Source organism: Uranotaenia lowii, chromosome 3 (genome assembly GCF_029784155.1).
Source record: "Uranotaenia lowii strain MFRU-FL chromosome 3, ASM2978415v1, whole genome shotgun sequence".
Taxonomy (NCBI): domain Eukaryota; kingdom Metazoa; phylum Arthropoda; class Insecta; order Diptera; family Culicidae; genus Uranotaenia; species Uranotaenia lowii.
The window spans coordinates 163,375,585-163,400,752 of record NC_073693.1 but is presented as its reverse complement, the minus strand read 5'-3'; the positions used below and the strand labels follow the sequence as shown (position 1 = coordinate 163,400,752).

The 25,168-nt window shown below is 33.0% G+C and overlaps 1 protein-coding gene across 3 annotated transcripts in view; it reads right to left on the bottom strand.

Annotated features, from left to right (window-relative positions):
- LOC129751162 (band 7 protein AGAP004871) overlaps positions 1–3,081 on the bottom strand; it is a 544,098-nt gene extending 541,017 nt beyond the window's left edge. For all 3 annotated transcript variants that reach the window (XM_055746503.1, XM_055746504.1, XM_055746505.1), the window contains exon 1: positions 1,946–3,081. In XM_055746503.1, the coding sequence (XP_055602478.1) occupies positions 1,946–2,075 (130 nt within the window). In that variant the 5' untranslated portion in view covers positions 2,076–3,081. The remainder of the gene's footprint in view (positions 1–1,945) is intronic.
- Between the last annotated feature and the right edge of the window lie 22,087 nt (positions 3,082–25,168).

The following is a 25,168-nucleotide window of genomic DNA, read 5'->3' as shown; positions in this document are numbered from 1 at the left end:
TGGTTATATATCTGATAACGTAGACTAATTTTATTTTTTGGGTTAACTTTGCTATGTTTTCTTTTTGTTTTGTTTTTTTGTTAGCTTTTGTCTACTTCTATCTTGTATTTTTATTTGCTCTGTATAATATGTAAGGTCTTGTTTCAGCTTGACTAAACTCGATTCGTTTTGTTTGATTTACATAGAAAAAAACACGTCTTTTTTACATGTCTTAAAAACTTTACGCGTTTGTTGAAAATAAACAGACGTGTAATATTAAACTCGCACTGTAAGGTCCATAATATGTGATGCTTCTTTTTCGTTACATCATATGTGATGTTATTATTCAAATTTTTTGGTCTCACCAAGTTCTCAACAACACTGAATTAGAAGTTTTTTAGAATTACACAATATGTAATGTTACAAGAACATTGAATTTGAATTTATTCAATATTACAACGTGAGAATGACATGTAAAATTATAAACACTCAAGAACAGGACCAGATATATGCAAACAAAGTGTTAAGTCAAGCCGTGCACCGATGTATTTTGTTTAAGCAAATTTCCAGCGAGTAAGTTTATCGGCTTTGTTGGTTCCCAGAGATCTTCGAGAAGCAGGGATGCGGTTCTAGAAACGACTCCAAGTAACTCAGTAACCAAGTACAAAAAGGATGAATGGGACTTCTAAGAAAAAAAAAAAATGGGATAAAAAAATGAATCAAATTATTTAGCGATTTTTTTTTTATCAAGAGATGAAAAAATTCCACTATTAAATTATATTAACAATAAATATAACAAAACAAATTGAAGTTGGAAAGTTTTTTTTCCAAAATTCAATGATTTCATAATTAACATCATTTTCAATTAACATATAAAAATTTTTACATCTTTTTTTTATTTTACACGTTGGAAAATTTTACTGGCGTGTAAGTTCCAGCTAGCACTGAAAATTTCGTCATTTATGATGCTTCTTTTTATTAACATCATATGTGATGTGATTTGATATATTTTTTCCGTAGTGTGTAGATATGTTTTGTGCCCTGTTTTTTTTTGCTTTATTTTACGTTATCATGGTTTATCTTATTTTTTCAAAAGGAATCAACCGGAGTTCAACAACTTGATATCATGCTGATTTCTTTTGCTTTAAATTAAATTATTCTTACTTATATTAAAATCCAAACAAAAAATCTTGATTGAACAATTTACAGGCTATGTCAGTAGGGAGAAAAAATATTTTCTTCCACAATAATTTAATTTTCGATGCTGGAAACTCCTTTTAAAAATGAGCAGGAACATAATACGGTATCATTTTGGCGAAGCTATCATTGTGAATATTCTTAGATATGTTGTCAAATAGATCTCGCGTGAGCTTTCATTTCGTCGTATCAAACATGTTAAGAATTCACAAAAACCTGCAGCAAAAGCTATTAAAACAACTTTAAAGTTTATATTTCGCTAATAGAATGTGTTGTCCAGGCTGCAAACATTCTGAATGGAAAGAAGTTACAACTACTTTATGTCAGTTTTTGTATTTTTTCGAAATAAAACTGATTGTTTACATTTTATTTCATACGACGTAATGAAAGCTCACGCGAGAGATGATAATAACATCAGATATCAAATATTTGTTAAAATAAATTGTGTTGTTAGCGGCCACTAATAATAAAACTATTTCTGTCAAGATGTGATGATGATTGTATTTTTTGTCTAAATAATGTTTGGAAATTATTCAACCTAACTCATATATTATTCAAAGTTGCAATATTGAAACACTGTTTACAGTCCTTATAAAATTATTTTGAAATTTTTAGAAATGTCCATAACTTCTGAGTCAAGGTTTGAAATGCACTGAAATCGTTTATGGTTTACTGTCAACCACAAACAATATTTGAAAATATGGTTATTGGTTTCCCCGTGGACTCAATTTGCCGACATACATTTATAAATCGTATCACCAACACATACCTGAGGTGTACATGGACGACCCCGAAGCCGTGGTATCCGGACGCCTCATCGAACTGGCCCGCGAGTTATTGTTGGTGTTGAATTGGAGCATTTTAATCGGATGCGTCGCCGGATTGATAGTCGGTGCCATTCAGTAGTTGCAGCCCGGTATTCCAGGCATAGGCTGAAGAATGATGCTCTCAAACTGCTATGTAGAAGTCAACCGGGACTCGTTTGGTTGTGGTGATGAACTTTTTTTTTCTCTCGTTTGGTTGTTTGACTTTATTTTATTCTACGTTGTGTGGTGTGGTGGGGAGCCCAAAGTGGCGCGGCAGTGTGCGTGTTATTAGTTTAGAAGTGGCCCCAACAGCTCGTTATGTTTCTCCTGTTGCTCCTAAAACATTGCGTACGACGACGTTCCAACGATTTATATCCGTATGTGGCAGTGTGGGAGGACGCAATGGTCGGTTATCCGTTCTGATATGAAACACCCAATCTAATTTATTTAAATCACACCTTGGATTCCCGCTACACTCTACACATAAAACACGTGCATGCGGTCGTGGAATGTAAATCGCTAGGCCGTTAAATATTCAACGCTAACCCAAGCGATATTCAACATTCAAAGCCCGCAAAATTGCCACTGCAACAAGCACTTTACAGACCCACCAAAAAGACCCGCCAAAATCACTTTAAAACTATTTCAAGCCGACTTTATCACTCTCACTTGAGCTCTGCTATCAACACTTGACGGCCTGTTGAAAACTTCCGATGAAAACTTTAACCTCCGAAGAAAACCGCGGAACACAAAATAGTAACTAACTAGCGTATTCCGATTGCTCTCGCCGCCGAAGAACGGAAAACCGATTTCTTGAATAAGAAAATATCGTGTGCCACCTGAAGGATTATTCTACTTCTCGTAACCACCCACGCGTTCCGAAAACCTTACCGTACTAAAAGTGACTCCCGAACCGGAAATGGGTTGAGCCCCAAAAACAACGAGACCAAAAAGGCCAAAATCAGGACCGTACTACGGTAAAGTTCCGATAATTCTCGTACTAGAATGGTCTGTTTCAACCCGACTCGAAGCGGACAGGAACAAACGAAAACACGAATCCTGCGTACCACACATACAAAATTCATGCACCTTCAATCGGTAAAGGACACGAACGTCGACTAAACGTTACTCTGGCTGGCTGAGCTGAGCTGAGTCCTTTTTCACTCGACGGAAAATCGGTGTGGCTATTCCTTCCATCTACTATACGACATTCTGCCGTTTTGCCTGTTTTCTTCTCTTACAATCCCGTACACAATCCGACTAGACGATGAGACGAGACGATGCGAAACGAGGCTGGTTTTACCACCCCATTCTTCGCCCATCCAGCCCACTTTCTATGAGCCCCCGGTGGCCACACTTGGTTGTAGTAGATTCGCCACAATCTCATCATTCCGAAGGGATAGGGTAGATTCGTTGAAATGTGCTTCTTCTCTAATTAATTTTTGGTAATAAAGTTAGTTTGAAAATGCATAAAACGAAAAATTCTTGAACAAAACAGTAAAATAATCGAAATATCGACTGCTCATCCATTTAAGAATACAAAAAAGATAAAATAATAGACAACTACCGATGTCCCTACTCTGATGTTAGTTGAAGGAAGCATAGTTGCTCCATCGCTTCCATTTTTTGGTTGAGTTTAATATCATGACAGTGTTGCCAGTCCATCTTTTTAATGGAAAATATATATTTTTTCTTTCCTAAGATAACTTGAAAATTCATACACGGTTATAAAAAGATGTATTAGAGAAAGTTCTATATATTTATCAACCCAAGATTTATCTATCATAATGCTATTTGGAGCAATCTTTACAAACCGAGGTTAAAACTTGATCATAACCTCATTTTTAAGGACTTATTTACTCTAATTCTTTTCATATTTCAATGTTTGATGTCCATCTTTTCTTTTCTACTATTGAACTGTTGTTCTTTTTCCCACTGTCTTTACTTCATATCCATATGAATAGCACTTGCTTTGCTTTTTTTATTTCACTGTCTATAAACGAAATTCTTAATTTTAATTATATATATTTTAAAATAGATATTTATTAAGTTTGTAGGGCTAAGTGGGGTTATTCCGAAGAGACTTGGTAGGCTGTGACTGAACGTGACGGTTTTATTTTTTTCGAGCAGAAAATTTTCAAATCTTCAAATAGAGAAAATTTTATTATCTCAAAGTGTTCAACCGAAGAAAATTGAAGTTTTCTTTTGAAAGTATGGTGCATCTAGTATGCATATAGTGCACGGGGCAAACGCTACCCCACCCAGATTACTAAGGAATGCTACTGCCCAGATGAAGGTACCGCAACATTCTTCTTGCGGATTCTGAGCCCGTGATCCTGAACCTGATAAGGATAAGTAGAATTTTTCCATTATACTCGGCTGACGAACTGTGTAAAGGTTTCTTTGACGTTGCGTTTTTCGTTTTTTTTTCGCTAGAATCAAATTTGTTAACTGTGATTTCGTTTTTAATTATTGTTATACTGGAACTGGGGGAGAACGACTGAAATTTGCTGTATCGTTTTCTGTATCGTTTTTTACTGTTCGGCAAAAAGCCAGTAATTGTTGAAAAGATTTGTAATCGTTCAAATTTTAACTTTAGATGATCAGTTTCGTGTAGCGAGTCATGCAACTCAGTTGCTTAGGTGCTAAATTTAGATTTAGCTATTTTTAGAATCACCATTAATCAAACCATTTTAATTTATGAGCTTCAAAACTTTAACGAAATTTGAGTGACTTAATACGCCTGATCATGCAAGAATTTGCCAGAGCAAAATAAAACTCAATTAAATCATAGTTTTATGCAAAACAAGTGCATTTCAGTATCAAAAAGTTTAATTAAAAATCACTAAATAAGAAAGTAAAAGTTTGAACCTTTGCCCTGGTCGGTAGATTGATGAGAGAAATTTGACGTTTGAAAGATTTTTTTTATTCAGTCTTCTTCCCCCTGTACTGGAATAATACCTAAAAGAATTTGATTGCTGTGAGGCAACGATTAGAAACAAATTCAACAATTTAAAAGAACAATATTCGGTATTTGAAAATTGTTTAAATTTTCATTTAAAAGCTTCAAATCATGTTTATCATTTAAAAGTGTTATATTATTCTTAGATACTAAACTCTTCCTGAAGATTTAGGATATTGAAATAGTTGGTTATTTAAATAAAATTTCAAAAACCGTTCAATAAATTAGAGAATTGCACATGGATTACAAAAGGGGAAAAAGCTAGAAATTTAAAATAAAGTTTTAAATTATTTTTAAACTGCGACCCAGAGGTGGGGCTTGACTCAAACATTCAGTCAGCGAAACTTTTTTTTTTGTAGAGAAATGAATCACACTGTGTTAGATGAAATTTCAGGGATTAGATAAGAGAAAATCGATATTGAAAAACATGCGAAAAAAATTCGCCTTGTCTCCCGGTAGGACTTGAACCCACATCTTGCGCCTCTCCGGGGCCCATGTATTAACATTCTACTGCAGGAGACCAACCTGGCGTATGAATATTATACTGGTTGAGTGTCGATGTCTATCGGAATGAAGGGAATAGTTCTCCCATGTAATCATAATCATTTTTCTTGGTCTTTTTCTATTCCCATCATTTCATCTTACGGTAGTTGGAATCATTGGCTGGATATCCAAATACGGCAAACGCATCGTTTCTCATCATAACTGACAACCCGTGCAGGATATGAAAAGGCAATGCAAATCTTGCCGTGCTTTAAAAATGTCCAAACTTGATTCCACACAACCCTTCTTGAGATACTTGAATATAGATTCGCAGACGTATAGACGGTTTCTATAGCTGGTGATACTGACTTATCATTGTTTCAGAGTTTTTCAAAACGAGCTTTTGAAGAAAACTGGAATAAAAGATTTGTAGTTGATCATAAAAAGGGTGATACGGTCAAAATTTGGTCAAGGGAAAACGCGTGTAAATCGGTAAAATCGTTTATTTAAAAAATCAAATTAAATTTCTTCTTCAAGTTTAATAAGTATAAAATTCAGCATAAATATTCAGTTAGGCATCTGCTTTTCCAAATCTGAATTGCCGGGCTTAACGCTTAACCCCAGCCATCAGATTTTGAACAGCCACCTTGTCCACCTTCTTCGTCGCAGAAAGCCAGTTTGCCTTGAACTGCTGCTCGTCCTTAGCAGTTTATTTGGTCTTCTTTAGGTTCCGCTTGACAATAGCCCAGTATCTCCCAATTGGGCGGAGCTCTGGCGTGTTGGGAGGGTTCTTGTCCTTGGGAACCACCTGCACGTTGTTGGCGGCGTACCACTCCATGGTCTTTTTACCGTAATGGCAAGTTGCCAAATCCGGCAAAAACAATACGGAACAACCGTGTTTCTTCTGGAAAGGCAGCAGACGTTTATTCAAACAATCTTTCACGTAAATTTCTTGGTTGACAGTCCCGGAAGCTATGAAAATGCTGCTTTTCAAGCCACAGGTACAGATGGCTTGCCATACCAGATATTTCTTCGCGAACTTTTACAGTTTCAAGTGCTTGAAAATATCTGCTACCTTTCCCCTTCCTTTTGCCGTATAAAACTCCTGTTCCGGAAGCTGCTTGTAATCGGCTTTGACGTAGGTTTCGTCGTCCATCACCACGCAGTCAAACTTCGTCAGCATCGTCGTGTACAGCCTCCGGAATCGCGATTTGACGTCACTACCTTCTTGTAAGTCGATAGTCTGGCTCGTTTTTTGGCTCGATGCACGGTTGTAGACGATACACCCAGCTAATTTGCGGCATCTAGGAGAGAGAGGTTAGGGTTTTGCTTGAAACTACCGGCAACTCTCTTTGTCGTCTCAGCGGCTTCCGGTTTTCGATTTCCCCTCGATCCAGATTTCCTGGCTGTCGATAAACGTTCCCCAAACACTATAATTATATTTGTAACGGTTGGTTTGGCAACTTTTAGCGATTTTGCCAGCTTTGCGTGCGAGTTGCTCGGATTTTCACGATGCGGGAGCAAAATTTTGATACGCTGCTCTTCTTCCTTGGAAGGCATTCTACACACACACACCTTCAAAATGAGGGGTGTTCAGGTTTTTTAAATGCAAAATTGAAAGAAATACGTCAAGTTGATATTGACCAAATTTTGACCGATCACCCTTTACAATCCTTCCTTCACCCCTCTTTGACTACTAGGACGTGGCCGGCGCTGTTATTGATCATTTTTTCAAAGGGAGAGCATGAGTTTTGTGCATTGAGAATGAGTTGCTAATCCCAAGCTGCATTCTTTTGGCCCTTGTTCAAAATTTATGGCCTCGATCAATCACGGAGTAGCAACCATTGGCGATGTGGAACTCGTTCTACTTAGTATTTGACACAATACAGGAATATATTTTTATTAAAACCACGAAGAAATGGTGGTATTGTTGAAGACTAATAAAAGCATTTCTGGCTTAATGATTTAAGGTGGATATGAGTAGTCAAAAAAGCTAAGCTAAGTGGGGTTATTCCGAAGAATCAACGCAAGTGCCGTTAGGGTCATTGCAGGGTCTCAAAACTGATCAAATGTTATAATCTATCATTCTATTGATAAGTTACAATTAAATTTTGTAGTGTCAGTTATTAACAAAATTCATGTCTATCAGAAAAGAAAATCGTTTCGATACGTGTTTTTTTCAATTGACTCTCTCGTCAATGTGAATGGAGATAAAATGTTATGTTTTATAGTTTTACTTTTAATGATTGATGCTCCATAAGATGTGATATGATTTTCTGTTGAAAACAATTTCCACCCACGCACAATGAAAAAAAATTCAATTGACTAAAATTTACTTTTTACAGTCAAAATTACTATAATAAGCCTAAAATATTTCTTTATAAGCCTTTTAGAATTGTGGATCTGTGATTATATGAAAAAATGCCTCCCACTTATGCTAACCTGAAATATCCCATAACTTCTCAAAAGTATATTTTAAAAATCAACAAATCTCACTAAAATGCATTTAAGATGTGTTTTCAATCTTGGAATATTGCCAATATCAAAAGCCATCACGTAACAAGAATCGTAACAGTGTTTATAATTATCCCATAGACAAGAGGGTAATTATAAACATACGGGATAATTTTTACGCCCACAAGCTGCAACTTAAAAATTAGAATAAAAATCCTCAAATTTACAAGGAAATCAGTCGTTCATTTTTGGTTTTTTCCAGAACTTGAACATGAAAAAGCTACTTGTCTGAGTTGATAATATAAAAAACTGAGTAATTCTGTTCATAATTACCCCACTTAGCCCTACTAATTAGAACGTTACTCAATCAGATATTTGCCTTCAAACTGCCACGTTCAATCTTTTTTGACAATTCTACTTCTAAATATATTTTGAAAGGATCGAAACAACCCATAGGACTGTCAAGACGTGAAAAAATTTCCTCTTCCAAAAACTGTTGAAGTTTTCAAACAAATTGAAAATTTTGAAATTTGGTTTGGTGCGAGTTTGGCTCCTTCAAACCTACTGGTACGAGCCGTTTCAAATAAATAATTGTTAAAAAAAAAAAAGTTGGTTTGGTGCAACGGGGAATGAAGCCGAATTTGCTGTGATTGTGATGGATTTGTGCTGTCCAGGTTTCCGGTTCCCTGATCTAATGCCAAGCTACAAATCAGGCGCCTTGGACCTCCGGACTAAAGACGGCACTAAAGATGAAGGAAGTATAGATGCAGGTATTTAACAGTTCTTGGACCGGGACTCACAGCTAAGTACCGTAATCCGGGGTAAGATTGATCACTTTTTTCAATATTTTCCGATTATTTTTTCTGTTAAGGGGAATGTGGCATGTTTAATATTTTTAAAACCAGTACTGGGCTCCTATGAACGTAAAACATGGTTGCAGAAATTTACTAGACTTCTTTACATTTGATTTAAAAATCGATTTAGTCACGGTTGAGAATTTGATGATTTGGGGTGACATTGATCAGTCTCCATTTTGACGGTTTTATCGAGTTTTCTTGATCATAAAGGATACAAAACACCATCATAATAAAATTTTAAATGCTTGTTCATCAATTTTACCTAGTTTTTAACGTTTTCTTTTAAAAACATTTATAGTCGAAAAAAAGAACAATGATGCTGCATACATTAAGGGGCAAAAGTTATAACAATTGCTAAATAGTTTTAGCTTCAAAATACCAATGAAAATTTACCTTCACACGTTCTTCTAGGCCCACCCACTATTACCATTTTCATTTTTTCTTCAAAGTTAACCATTTGATAGGGTTCCTATCCATTTTTCCAATACGGGCTTACTCTTGGAAAACGCCCTTTATTTTAAAATATAAAAAAATTATCAATAAATGACTATAAAAATAGCACTATAACTACACGTATACAAAGAAAATAAGTTGTTCTTTCACATTCAACAACCTGTTTGCTTCTAAATGCTTTTTGGTATCATCAGGAGAGCTGTTTGTTTGCGAGCCTTAGAAAAGATACATATTTTAAGATTTTGAAATAACATTTTTACTAACAGAAAACAAATTTCGAATACAAACAAAATTTTACCTATTTCAAACTCAATAAATAGGCTTTCAAACGTAGAAAACAGTTTTCAAAAATTCAAACTATAGACTTAGTTATTGATGATTATTTGGCAATATTTCCTGTTGATAAAAGCTACCCCGGTGATCATTGTTACCCCGTTTTACGGTACCATTTTTTATCGTAACATTGTCATCACATTTATTGCATTCTAACGGAACGCCCGTAAATAAGTTTTTCTATCGAAGCTTTCGTGAATCGTATATTTTTAGAGGATGTTTAATCTTTTACAAAAACTTTTACATGAAAATCTGCTTAGAAATTGTTCGTTAATGATTTACGATCAAAAGCTTAATCACTTTCATTTTGCTTCGACCAAAAAAAAACAAAACGTGGTTTACAAATTTCAAGTAAAGCCGAAACGAATTTCAATTTCTTCGTTTGTCACCCACCCTCCGTTCGATTTTTCCGAAAATCCAGAATGGGTAGATAATTAAATTTCAACGAGTTTTATTATAAAATTTGACAAGTTTTTCTATTCGAACGATTGGAAGAGCGAAAGTTTTTGTTTTCTGATTTATTTTCATGATTTGAGATAAAACATGAAAAATTAAATGATACTGTATAGTTCAGTGCACATTAGGAGCAACCTGCCATCCATCAGTTTTAAAAACGATCCAGATATGTGAAAATCTTAGGAGAAGGCCAGAGAGGATGTTTTCGTACTTCTGATGGATACCGCTACATCTAAAAAGCTAAAAGCTAAGAAAAAATCATCAGGAGCTAAGTATCTTTCAATGTTATTTAACTTTGATATTTATCGGTTGATGGACAGTTCGTTTCTTCTCGCGTTACGTTTCGGGCACATGACTTTCTTTCTAAAACGCTGCTCTTAAATGTTAGCTTATAATTTTTACATCTGACGATTAGTGGAAAGAGGTTTTGAATGATATTTGAGAATAGACTAGCTATTTAACTAGGTGGTGGGAAAAAATATGAAAAGTTTATTAATTTTCCACCTTTTCATCGCAGTTACAAGATTTTTATTTTTTTAAGAATTAGTTTAAAGATTTGAAATGATTTGGACTGTTTAATTAATGAATCAAGCTTGTTTAGTTGGTGAAAAGATCATACGGAAAACATTCAAAAATCTGCGTTATGAATTAAGTTTCATTTTCAATTTCAGTAAATTTTTCTAAGTACATAACGCTAGTCAAAAGTGTTTCCCGATCATATCCTTTTACCTAATCCACACAAAAATTTGTTTTGCTAGGATGCAGAGGTCACCTCGGTCTTAAAGCGTGAATTATTATTCATTCAATCCCTTTTCTATGTTTTCCTTCTATCCATTGACTACTAGGACGTCGCCGGCGCCGTTATTGATGTGTAAAGAGAGAGCATCAGTTTTGTTCATTGTGAATGTGCTATCAATCCCAGATACCATTCATTTGACCTCTGGATAAAATTGATGCCCTCGGTCAATCACGGAGTAGCAACCATTGGCGATGTGGAATTCGTTCTACTGAGCCACGCTTGCGATCATGGAATTTGAAATGTGTGTATTTTAATATCGTTAAAAAAATAAATTAAATGGTTGACGAAGCTTATAAGGAACTATTGATTTACAATATTTTTCATGTTGTGTTTCAAGTTCAATGATTTAAGGTGGATGTGAGTACTAAATCAAGCTAAGCTGAGCTAATTGTACTTTTAAATATATTTTGTTCTTAAAAACCAACATACCAAAATAAAGAAAAAAATTAAATATTCACATTGAATATTTTGTGGTATTCAACATAAGTTGGTGTCCCATTTTTATGCCTGTTTCGCGTTTTACATCCTTAGATTATTTATTTGATCTTCACTAACTCTTCGTTTTGTTCCTTTTTAATTTTCCAATTTCTGGTAAAACATATATTCTAATCTTCTTATTATATATGTTTATACACTCGAAACTGAACCTATATTACCGACAATTGAAACCTTCTCTAACCTTTATCTCGTTTATTTTTTTTGTCTCTCCCTATCTTTTATATTTGCATTGTTTTTTAATTACACTTCATATTCACTATTTTCTTCATTATTTCGTAAAATGATTCCTTCACAGAATTATTTATGATAAACACTATTCAATCGTTTCTTTTGTAAATATTTTGCCCTATCCTTCTCATTTTTTTTTTCAACCTTGTTAATATTTTTAAATTTCCTTTTTTGTATTACTATAACAAGCTTCATCAGTTCTTCACTTCAGAATACAGTAGACCTCAACCTACAAGCAATACATCAATCGCTACCTCACATCAGCAAGTTCCAGTAACATATTTCCCGAGAACTTATAACTTCATGAACCATGGACAGAAGAAAAAAAACTCCCACATACTTCTGCACTCGTGATATTTTCAATGTTGAATTTGAAAAATTTGTCTTCTTTTTTGAAAATCCTATTAATGCGCCATCATTATTTTTATCAGTTGTAAAAGATTATAATCATTTCAAAATAAGAAATCTCAGTCCATTGAAAAGTGTTGAAAAATGGCAGTCTTGGCTTTCGGGGGCTTGCCGAAATTTTATGAAATATTTTTTGCAAAGGTTACACAAATCAACAAAATCAAATCCTCCAATAAAATAGCTCCAAGCAGTCGAAAACGCTAAAATAAAAAAATACATTTGAAACATTTTTTGTATAAAATCGAATATCTTTTCAAGGTTAGGTTTGTGGTACATGAAATGTACCGTAAGAATCAAAAAATAATAATCAATCAAAGTTATATTTCTCTTTACTTCTAGTATATCTCTGGTTATTTTGGAATGACAAATTTTGTTTTCCCATTTAAATTTTTAAATTTACATTTCCATCTACATCATCTACTCTTTTCCCTTTTCTCTTTTCTCTTTTCTCTTTTCTCTTTTCTCTTTTCTCTTTTCTCTTTTCTCTTTTCTCTTTTCTCTTTTCTCTTTTCTCTTTTCTCTTTTCTCTTTTCTCTTTTCTCTTTTCTCTTTTCTCTTTTCTCTTTTCTCTTTTCTCTTTTCTCTTTTCTCTTTTCTTCTTAATCGATTTGTACACCTTTTTTTAATTCTCTCACATTATTTTTTATATATGTACCGTAAAGTGGGGGAACATTGATCACTTTTTTAGTCAACTTTTGAATATTTTGGAAGGGTTGCTTTTTTGTAATACATAAAGGTTTTGAAATAGGTTCTGAGGTACGGAGTATAAAGCATGATCATGGATAGCAGAATATTCAAACGATATTAGTGGCTATAACTAAATGTTTATTACAAAACCTGATTTCATGTTCCGGGCTTGATCACTATAGTTTTTACGTATCTTAATATTTTCAAAATTATTGTTTTGATGCCAATTAGAACAGAAGGCCTCAAGCATCAATAACAGTAATTTTTTGTTTGGACTCGTTTGAATTTTTCAACGTTTTCTTTAAAAAACAAATATACTCAAAAGATAGATAATTTTGCTGCATACATTTAGGGGTAAAAATTGCAAACATTTCTCAATTTTGTTTGGCCTCAAAAGCAAATGAAATTTTACCTTCATGCAATTTCCTAGTCCTCCCACTGATCCTATGTTCTTTTTAATTCAAACTTAACCATTTAATAGGGTTTTTAGCCATTTGTTCTATACAGGCTTCCTCATAGAAAATGACCGCTTTTTTTAATATACATAAATTATCATAGAATAACCATAAAAATAACTCTAAAACTCTTCACATTGGAAAGAAGTTAAACTAAAAAAAACAACCCATTTGCTTGTAGATGCTATCATTCTTTCAGAAGAAGTGTTTGTAAGTCTTCGAAAAAAAACAGATATTTAAAAACTTTGAAATCAGATTTCAAGTCATATAAAAATCTAAAACTACAAATCAAATTTCGCCTATTCGAAACTCAATTTATAGGCTTTCAAACGATTTAAAACAGTTTTCAGATACGTTAACTTCAGACTAAGTTAATGATGATTATCTGGTATCCTTTTTGGAATGTATGAGTAATGAGATAACTGGCTTTTCATGTTTCTCCCGAACAAAATGACTCACATAAAATCGTACACAAACTTCAGGCTCGTTGAGCGACCCCTTCCCGTGATCCAATCTGTCCCAAATTTGGCATGAGATCTTGTACTAGGCATAAGATAATTGAATTTTAACCTGAGGTAGTTTTAGTGGCACGTTATCTAAACAAACAGGAAAATTGTTTTATAACTTTTATTCCTATCAGTTTGAGACTTAATGTTTTTGATCAAGAGCAAGAACTATGGGGATAACATTTCAGTTTGAACTTTGAACGTAAAAAAAAACTTTGCAAAATGCAAAATTATTCATTGTTTTATTGTGCGTTGTAACTGTTTTGAATCTATTACCATACTATCAGAAACATCCATTTTTGCAACATGCATATTATGCATGCAAACATTATTTTCTCTAAGGATACAAAAATTAATAGAATGGTGGCTTGTTTTTCAAGGAGATATTTTTTATTTTTTTTTACTACTAGCAGCAATAAATATTCGATCAATAAAATAAAAACGTTGTAATTCAATGACCTTGGGCACAAATGAAAATAAAAACAAAAGCAATGATAGTTTTGCGTTCCAACTTTGGTGAATTCTACTAAAGATTTTACTAAATATTATGCGAGCCTCATCAACAGCAATAATGGCACATTGCGAACACTGCCCAGCAACACTGGTCGGTAACAACGTTTAGTGAACACGCAGCAGAGCGTCGAAAAGCAGCAAAACCGATGAGATCAGCCAGCCAGAAGCAACGTGCTCCCGTGCTTCGAGTAGAGAAGAAACATTCATCCCCCAACAAAAAATCAACCACGAGGACGAGCCCCCGACTACTCCTATTTTAGTAAGAACGACGGGTTCACAATCAGCTGAGAGATTGAAAGAGAACTTGGGCCACCCGTAAGGCCAAAGAAAGAGAGCGCAAAATGTTTCGAGGGTTTTCCGTTTTGGCGGTACGATGTCCTTCCAGATTGAAAAAATGAGTACACAGTGGAATAGAATGTTTCTTACTATAGAGACTGATAAGTTAAAAGATTTTTTTTAATTCGGACTTTAAAAGCTTAACCGATTTTGACGTTTGTCTAGTTCGTATTCTCTGGAGCCATTAATTTTACTTGTAAGTCATGTTCAATTTTAAGCCTATGTAACCTAGAGACACAAAAGGATTGAAATGTATTTCAGCAACACACTTTATTTCGATCTAATATTCTAAATGTTATAACTATACATTTAACTAACATGGTAAAGTAAATTTAGTAAAGTTTTCAATATCGAATTCTTCGAAGCCACTTTTCGTGCAGTTTTGAGAAAAAAAACAGCTTTTTCCAATATAATTTATTCTTTCTTCTAATCTTCACCTATTGCTGGAAAAGGAAAATTTTTTTAGATATGGTGGCTCCAGAGAGTATAAATATAAAAAGGCTATGTATGGGACATAAAATTAGACATCAATGTCTTATTTCGGTCCAGTGTGCATAGTACAAATGAAAACAATGTGCCGAAGAACCTCCGTTCTTCAAAGCCCGAGAGCATGCCGCTCATTTACGAACGCGTGCAACAAAAGTAGCGAACATTCCGGCGCATGCCATTTGAACTTCTTTTGCCATGTGCCTCACAACAGCATGCCTCGTATCGAACTCAAACCAAAAAAAACTCTCTCCATACCGGGTAGCATTTTCATTCAACAGCCAACCCTCGTTCAGTGCCAAACTATAATGAAGGTACGAACGAAATAACCGTAACTTTCTCAAGCAAGACTCTACTGGGGCGTTCTCGGTCCTTAATCAACTGCTGGAAGACGACTCAAACTCCGAGGGATAGGTAATATATGAGCTGCCATTGCGATAAGAGGAAGCTCTCGAAAACTCGAGGCGATTCTGAACCAGCTACCAGTTGAAACCGTTTTCTCGGAATGTTGTTTTCCGTTCGATGACCTTTGTGTGATAAGAGCTTTTCCTAATGCAATCGTAGAAATTTGGAGGTGATTGAAGAAAAACTTGCGCTCGCATTTTCGAGCAAAGGGTGTGTCAATTTTGTTCTTGACGGAAGGATTGCAATGAAGTCTCCTGGGGGTTTTGACAGTTTTAGACAGTTTTAGACATTCATGTGTATTTAGTTGAGAGTATATTAGATAGGAATATCTTGGTTAAATTTCTAACAATGAGGACAACTTTTAAAATGTAGATCTTAAGTCAATTAGCAAATTGAAATTTATGCGGTACAGTTCATAATACCTCAAACTTTCTAAAAGAGTCAAAGCAACTATTCCACTATTAACGAGAATGCGCGTTTCTTAATCCTCTACTGCAGTGGTTTTCAAACTTTTTTCACTCGCCGCCCCCTTTTGCTGTATTTTGAAGCTCAACGCCCCTTTCCAAAAAAAAAATATCTAAAAAACAAAATGCTGTGTGGAATCATCAAAAACCAACTCTGTATTTTGTGGAAAAATTCTACCTTCAAATAAAACCCATTATTTTTTAAATTTAAAAACTACAAATCTTCAGAATTCTGGATAAAAGCGGAGGGTAGTAACGCAACTTATCATAGCGTTACTTGATCAAAAAAAATCATACATCTTTTTATGATGATTTTTTCAACATCATTTTTTGAGGAAACTAAAATTATTTTCGAAATAAAATAGACTTGTGGAAAAGTATAATATAAGGCATGATAATCAAATGATTTCCAAAGGTTATCTACACTGAAATCGGTTCAAGTTTCCAATTCGCGAAACTGAATCGTTAAATGCACGGACTAGTATTTTTACGTGACATTCGGCCGGAAAAGTACTTCACTAGCTTCCGAATTTTTTTAATTCGTTCTTAAATTTGTATTCAATATATAAAATTTTTAATCTATTTATTCTGAGAATTTAGGATATTGATAAAAAAAATCAGCTGGTATCAAGATACTGACTTCAAAAATCATTGAATTAAAAAAAAAAATATCGATAAAGTGGAGCATAGTAAAGAAACTGTGTTAAAGATACTGGAATCTTAACCAGTATGAACTAAATAAAATATAAAATTTCCCGAACTTATAAGTACTCTAGCTTGAAATTATTCAGTTTGTATTGAAAATACGACGCCTATCTCCAATTTTGGTGATCAAAATTCTTTTCTGCTAAATTCACCATAATTGTTAACAAACTTTTTACTGCAATTTCGGAGAAATAAAAGAAAAAGGCACAATAAAGCATCTACGAGTCTTAAAATTACCTCTGATACCAATAATTGAATTTCGGTCATTTTAGTTATACGCGAATAGTTTTGAAAGTTTGGCCATAAAAAATGCCACAGTTGAATTTTCGAAATGATTTAATCAAAGAGGAAAAAATCCAAACTTAAAAATAAAAGGACAGAACGTCAAAATTCATTTTTTTCCCCTAAAATCTATCTAAGCTTTGCCTTTTCACAATATTTTAGAAAACATTTTTTACTCTGCAAATATTTTGAGTGTATATTGCAATACATGAAAATTTCCAAGCATTGCCATTCAAAATTAACGCCTTTTGTTAAACCCAATATTAACTAAACTTTAATTTGGTATTTAGTTCTGCATTTCAATTTCATTGTTGTCCAATAGTCTTACTCGTTGTCTTTTTAATTCTAAGTTGTTTCGTTATTGTGACATTCCCCCTTATTCTACGCCACGCGTGAGGTGAAGATAGTCGAATCACCCTTGTCACCAGATTCCAGTAGTCGCTTTAGGTGAGAAACATCTTTAAGAATGAACTTTTTGAGTTCTCATCCTACTCTAGTAGTCAACTAAGCATGAACCTCTCTCATATCGGCTTCGGGAATAAGGTGACAAGACTCAAGTGACTCCGACTCGACTTGACTATCGTCACCTCACGCGCGGCGCAGAATAAGGGGGATTATAAATTTTGATGACTTCCCCGCCCCCCTGAGCCCATCCAACGCCCCCCAAATTTCAAAGCTGCGTTCATCGCCCCTCTGGCAACTATCAACGCCCCCCAGGGGGCGGTAGGGACCACTTTGAAAACCACTGCTCTACTGCATACGAACCCATGTATGGTATCGAAAATATTCTTTAACATTATTTAGCTAAAATCAGTAATGTAATGTATAAGATTTCAAACAATGTTAGACATCAAAAATTCAATGAGTTATTATAAAAAGTAAAAAAAGATTGTTTTCAATCTATTCAAACAAACCAAATTTTTAAATATTCAAAGCTTAAAATCGAGTTATGCAGAATAGAATTTTTAGATATAATTAAAAACATTGACCGATCAAAATAGCAATTTGGCCAAATGAAACGGTATATTACTCAAAAGCAGCAATACTGGCAGAATCTATTCTATTCTTTTCAATTTTATTTATACATATATAGAGGATTTTAACCAACTTAGCCATTCGTCTTCCTAGGAGGTTTATAACATTTATATTGTTACTTAAATCTAGATTTTATCTAATATTCTAGCACTTTTCAAAAATAGTAATAGTTTGTCTTCGTTCATTGCGCTTAATGCTGTCGATAAGTCGTAACTAATTCCACTGTTTTGCCCTTCACTGGCAGAATCTCTTTATTTTTTTCTTGTAGGAGAGAAACCACTTCGACCAGTAGTTGATCTATTGTGCTAGTTACCTCGCGATACGATATAGCATTTTATTTACAGCAAGTTTTATAACCGTTCTATTATGGTCTTGAAAAATGCTTAGATTCTTGATTCAACCATTTGTTTTCAGGTTATTTTTAAAACGTTAAAAAAGCTTTTACTAAATAAACTATTTAAGTTGTTTAGAAAAAGCTCTGAATGCTCCATTAAAACTCCAATAAAACAAATACTAAGAAGTTCGCTTCAAGCTTTTTAAAGCATGGTTAATAAAGGCAAGCAGTGCTTGATTTATAAAAAAAACCTTTGAAATATTTCAAATCACTGGAAGTAGTATGAATATCTCCACAATATGGGCATTGGGTGGAAGGGCTAAACGAATAGAAGTCAAATTTCGTTGTCCAACGCCATCTTGAAATCCAAGATAGCGGCTTTCGATAAACTTCAAAAATGCTATGAATCACTGAAAATCGCATGAAAACTCCACATTTTGTTTATTGGGTGAAAGGGCTCAGCGTGTACAAATCCAATTTCGCTATCTGACACCATCTTGATATATTTTATTTTCAAACCAGGATATAACTGATAATCGCTTGAGACCCCCATAGTATGGGTATTGAGTGAAAGAGCTATACAAGAAGAAATCGAATTTGGCATTCTGACGCTATCTTCAAATCCAAGATGGCGGCTTAGACTTTTCTTTTCAAACCTGTAAATTATTGATAATCGCTTGAATCCCCCATAATATGGGTTAAAGCTGAAAAGGCGTTCATAGAAGAAGTCAAATTTTCTTTCTGACCCCTTTTTAAAATCCATTACGGTGGCTTCCGCTGAACTCAAAAATGCTGTAAATCACTGAAAATCGTATGAAACTCCCGGAAGTTACCATTTTGGGTGGCGTCAGATAGCGAAATTTAACTTTTACTCTTTTAGCCCTTTTCTTCGAATACCTATTTTGTTTGGGTTTCATGTGATTTTAAGTCATTTACAGCATTTTAAATTTATTCGGATGCCGCCATTTTGGATAGCAGTATAACGTCAGAAAGCGACATTCGACTTCTTCTGGTTTAGCCCTTTCACCCAATATCCATTGTATGTCGTATACAGAATTGTAATGCTCAGTGGAACTCGGCATTTTGGATTTCAAGATGGCGTCAGGTAGCGAGATTCGACTTCTTCTAGTTTAGCCTTTTTACCCAATACCCATATTGTTGGTATTTCATGCGAATTCAAGTGATTAACAGAATTTTAAAGCTAAGCGGAAGCGCCATTTTGGATTTCAACATGGCGTCACAAAGAGAAATTCGACCTTTTTATATGAGTTTGGATCATCATTGGGAAAAAATCCTGTATTGAATTTCAGTTTTGCATTTCAAACTTCTATATTCGAAATTTATCATTTCGGAATATGAAAAAAAAATATTTAAAATTACAAACCATGTGTTTTATTTACGGCAAATCAGTCCATTTAATTTGTATAAACGACGTTTATTTTATTCCGACGTTTCGGTGTCTATTAACACCATCATCAGGGATCCTACAAAGTTTTTTTTTTTTTTGATAATTGATAAACTAAAGTGTACTGTTTGTGTTGATTGTCCTATTTTCTAAGCCTACTTACAAAGTTGTCGTTTATTACTTGTTTTTTGTAAAAACGTACTGTCCGGATTATTTGGTTTAGAATCACTGTAACGATAGTTGATAATGTTATAAAAGATCACTTGAAACTGTACTATTTCTTACATTTGAAATTCAAAATTTAAATTTATCTCCAAACTTTCTATGAAAAGCACTGTTGTGTACTTTCAGGCGGTACTACTGTTTTGCAATGTTTCTTCTTGCGTTGTTTTTGGTTCGTTTTGACTTTCGATATTTTTGACATCTTTTCGATTTGTTTTCTTGTAATTGTGTTGGTTCAATATGTTTAATACAGATGCAAATATAGAGTTCAGATTGTTTATATCTGTTCTTTGGTTAACTGTGTTGGGTGTGTTAAAAATATGGCACATTTCGAGGAAATTTAAGGTGTATTTGTTGAAACTTGTATCTAATACTATTGTTTTATCGATATTGAATGTGTGGTTTGTCTCTATAATGTGGTCTATGAGTGCTGTATTGTCTTTCTCTCTGGTTTTTTCCGTTGCTATTGTGTTGTTTGTATTTCTATCCTGTTTCTTCTTTAACATTTTTATGTTGCTTTTGTGTCCGGAGAGTCGTTGATCGAGAGTATTTTTGGTAAGACCAATGTATACACTCGAACACGGCTCTTCGCATGGAATTTGGTAGACGACGTTTGATTTCTCACCAATACTCTTCGGATCCTTTACTCTGCTGTACATGTCTCCCACTGTCATGTTCCTCCTGCTGGCGATCTTGACATTGGGATAGTCAGTGGACAGGCAACCGAAACGTCGGAATAAAATAAACGTCGTTTATACAAATTAAATGGACTGATTTGCCGTAAATAAAACACTAAAATATACAGTCGACATCTTCAAAATCAATATTACAAACCATTTTTAGGATTTGAAATTTTTAATTTTAATTGTAGAATTATGCAGAATTGTAGCTAAAGAAAATTTCATAATGGTGATTCAGAACTGGAAAATCTGAACACAATTTCATCATTCGCAATTTTCATTCAGGCTCACAAGTTGAATTTCGAATGAATAACTGAAGAAAGAATTCACCTTGAAAGTCAAAAATTCAGAATTCAATTAAGAAATTCTTGGTTGAAATTCTGATTCAAATTCCACTTTTTGGTTCATTATTAGTAAAAAAATTTATTTGAAACTTAGATAAAAATAGTTTTCAAATTCGGAATTAAGATTTCGAAATCAGGTTCAAAAGACAGTTTTCATATTCGAAAACTAATATCAATCTTCAGATACAGCTCGAAGTAAAGTTTTATAATCAAGATTAGAATTTAAAAGTGAAAATTTCACAAAGGAATCAAATTACAAGCGATCGCAGTTTCATAATTTTGATTCGAAAATTCAAAACTAAAATTTAATATTAAATCAGAGTCAGTTTGGAACAGCAACCAAAAGAAATCACCATTAAAAAATAAAATTTTGGTTTTTGAGAAACATAGAATTTATTTAATTTCACAGGATTATTATCATGAAATAAATTTTTATTGATAATTTTTTGTGGCCATCAATCTGGTAATTTATTTTCAAGATAAAGTTCAACTGAAAACATGTGGTTTTTTGTTTAAAATTATTTATATTCCAGATTAATCTTAAGAAAAAAAGTTTCAAACTAAAATCTTTGATTTCAATTGAGTTTACAAAGTAGATGAAAAATCTGAATTGAATCGCAAACTTAATCTTTTACTTTTATTTCTTACTATTTGATAAATTTCACCCAATGCAATGTCTCAAATTGCCATGCTTGTGGTTGAAAAGAATCAGCTTTCTGCTTTCTAATATAAGTAAATATAATCAATCAAAATGCCTAATTTATTTTTTATATCTTCTTCAAAAAAAAAGGCAACTTCAAGGATTTAATATTGAAAGTTAGTAATTGAAATAAATAGCTAAATTTTAAATTTAAATAACCTGTAGGGGAGAGTGGGAATACTTGATCTCCTTTTCTTATTTTCACCATATCTTTTTGGAAAAGTTTAGCAACTCGCCGTCTTTGACATGTTCTGACAGCTTGTAACTTCAAGTTTCTATGCTCCAAAAATTAGAACGATACTTGAACCCGTTGATGAACTAGAAGCATTTTCGTGGGAGTAGAAAAATTGCGATTTTTCTAAAGTTAGGGGAGACTTGATCCACTATTGAAGGAGACTTGATCTTTTATTCAGGAAGCCCCAATCCTTGTAAAAAAAAAACAAACAAAAGATAGAATGTTAATTGCCTTTTTTGGTCATGTTTGTTCTCATTTCACAATTTATAGCAGACATAAGAAGAAAATTCTATAACTTGGTCTCAACGCTAATAACATTGCATACTTAAAGGCGCTATTTTTTATAATCAAGAGAAAATTAATTATTTTTACTCTTTTCTTCAGACAATTGATAAATATTAGTTTTTGGATAAATATTAGTAATTTCGTAATCAGCAATCATAACAATCAATTCAGAAGAAGAATATGCCGTTTAGAAGGGGGATCAATTGTACCCAACTCTAGGGGATCAATTTTCCCATAACCAACATTTTAGAAAACTTTTTCTGAAAAAAAGTTGAGAGTTTTCCATTGTTTTGAAAATATGGCATTACGAAGTTCATTTTACGCTCGAACGATTGAAACATTGGAACAAATATTTTTTTTATAATTTTCCCATGTAAGGAACATTTTAAAGTTGCGAAAAAAGATCTTCAAGTTACATTTTGTGAAATTTTTCAAACAAAGTTCAATTACTCAAACAATTATTTTGTTAAAATGTTTGAAACTACAAACATTGTTATTTTGCTTATTTTGGCACATTTTTCTAGAACATTTGATCTTTCAAATGTAAGACATTCCAGTTTCGAGATATAGCTAAGGAATCAAGTATCCCCAGGGATCAAGTATCCTCATTCTCCCCTTTATCTATAAAGAACCTTCAATTTGTTTTTACTACTCTTCATATATGCATTGTTCAAGCAAAAATGTTAGAGGAAAAATATTGTCCCTAAACCTGAGCCGGTTTTTTTTACGGCCCTGAAATGTGAGAATTTTATTCAGAATTTAAATATCAAGCGATCACAGTTTCGTTATTTTTATTTAGGGTTCAAATTTTATTTTTAATTATAGTCAGTTTTGAGCACAAACCAAAAGAAATCACAAATGAAAAATAAAATTTTGATTTTTGAGAAACCTCGATTTTTTTTGTTATTTCACAGGATTCTAATCATAAAATAAATTTTGTACTTAATTTTATAGTTAAAATTCAACTGAAAACATATTTTACTGGTTTTATATTTATCATTATTTAAATTGCAGATTCTTCTTAAGCAAAGTTTTAAGCAAAATCTTTAACTTTGATCGAGTTTATATGATTATTGTTTTTACAAGTTTACAAGAGTAGAAAATAAATCTGATTAGATCCACAAACTTAATCTTTTATTTTTATTCCTAAATATTTGATAAATTTTTACCAATGCCGCAAATGACCATGATTTTTGTTAAAAAGAATTAGCTTATTACTTTCCTATTTAAGTTAATAGGTATAAAAAGTTGTTTTTTTTTTCAAATTTAATCATCAAATCCCTTATTTTTCATTCAAATTTTCTTTAAAAAAAACAATTGGCAACTTCTAGGATACATTTTCGAAGGTAAAATAAATGAAGAATTTATCATGGAACCAAATAAAAAACAATTCAAATTTCACTGTTAAGATAATGTTTGAAGCATTTCGGGTTAAATAATTCAAGGTGGATTTAAGTGATCAACTTAGATAAGCTAGTTTTAATTCAAATAGAAATTTGCTATTAAATTTTTATTTTTTTTATTGTATGTCAAAAACCTATTACTCGTTGTTCAACATTGATTCTGAAATTTAATTCTCAAATAAAACTTATAATATGTCAGAAATTTAAATTTTAGATAAGATCTCGAGATAGCGTTAGAAGAAAGATATTTATTATTTATCATTATTTCTGAGTTCTAGTTTTAAATGTATATTTTCACGCGGCATGGCGATTGGCATTATTTTTTTTTTATTTTGCTAGTCTCAATTGAAAACATGGTGGTTTTTAAACAACAATAACTAATATTTAACAACAATAACTAATATTTAAGTATGTCAGAAACGCATGAATATTTTTGTGTAATATTGACAAAAAAATTGAAAAAAATTATAGCTTATACAGAATTCTTTGAAAAAGTACAAAAATAAAAAATAATTGTTTTAAAAGAAATTGTTTTGAGAGAATTGCTGAAAATTTTACAAAATTTCATTTTCTATCAAAACATCGTTCTGCTCTTAAGGGGGGAGTAGGGTCTAACATAAGGTTGCCAGAATTTTTTCCACTCCCATCCGGGCCTAGCAATTCCGGGCATTTTTTCAAAAAAAACCTGGCAAAATACGGGCATGGATTTCAATTTTTCAAATCCAAAAACCGGGCAAAATTTTGGTGTTATTGTATTTAAAAGCAAAGAAAAAAAGGCAATAAAAATTAAATTAATATTTTATTAATGTAATTGCAGACTTCCAAAAACTTTTTGGATCACTTAAATATATAAATGTTTATAAAAGTAAATCAGTGAAATTATTTGAAACAACCGTTGAAAATTTCCATACCGGTCATCGATTTTGCTGAAACTTAATCAAAAACTTTCATTTTTTTAGTTTCTTTGTGAAAATTGTGAAAAAATCCGGGCAATATCCGGATATTTTTCACGATATCCGGGCAACCGGGCCGGACCGGACTTTCTCGAAATTTTGCATCAAATATCCGAGCAAACCCGGATAAAACCGTGCAATCTGGCAAGCTTAGTCTAACACTTTCAAAAAATCGATTTTTTTTATTTTCTTATTGTAAAACATTTCAATTATGTTGTGTCAAATTTTCAAGTCAATCGAAGCAAAACTATAAGCCTTTATCTCCTCTTATCTAATACTGCAAGAGAGACAGAGAGCAGAGCAGAAACTTCAAACGCGTTTTTCTCGAAAACACTTTTTTAAAGTTAGTGGACATCGTCATTTGAAAACTACTTATCCGATTCTTTTAAAATTTGGAACATATTTTCTACATATAAAATACCAAACCCCAACGATTATCTTTTTTTTTACTTTGAGGAGATTTTACAGATAAAAAATGGCGGGTTTTTTCGTGAAAAATCGTAGTTTTTACTTCAAACAGCCACATAAATTTCATAAAAAATTATTTTAAGTTGAATAAAATCGTTGGGGTTCAGAAAAACATCTATTAAGAATATTTTGCTCTGATTTTTTGACCTCAGATGATTCTGTACTGAGATACAGTGTCCACCGCAAATCCTGTTTTCTAAAAGGCATCCTCGAAAGTGCTCCGTCACCGGCTCATTTTTCAATATTTTTCTACCAAAAAATTACTAAATGTTCTTTTAACAACGCTTTGTATAATGCAAAAGATGTGAATACATTTGTGTGAACGATAGCTCTAAAAAAATCGTAAAAATGG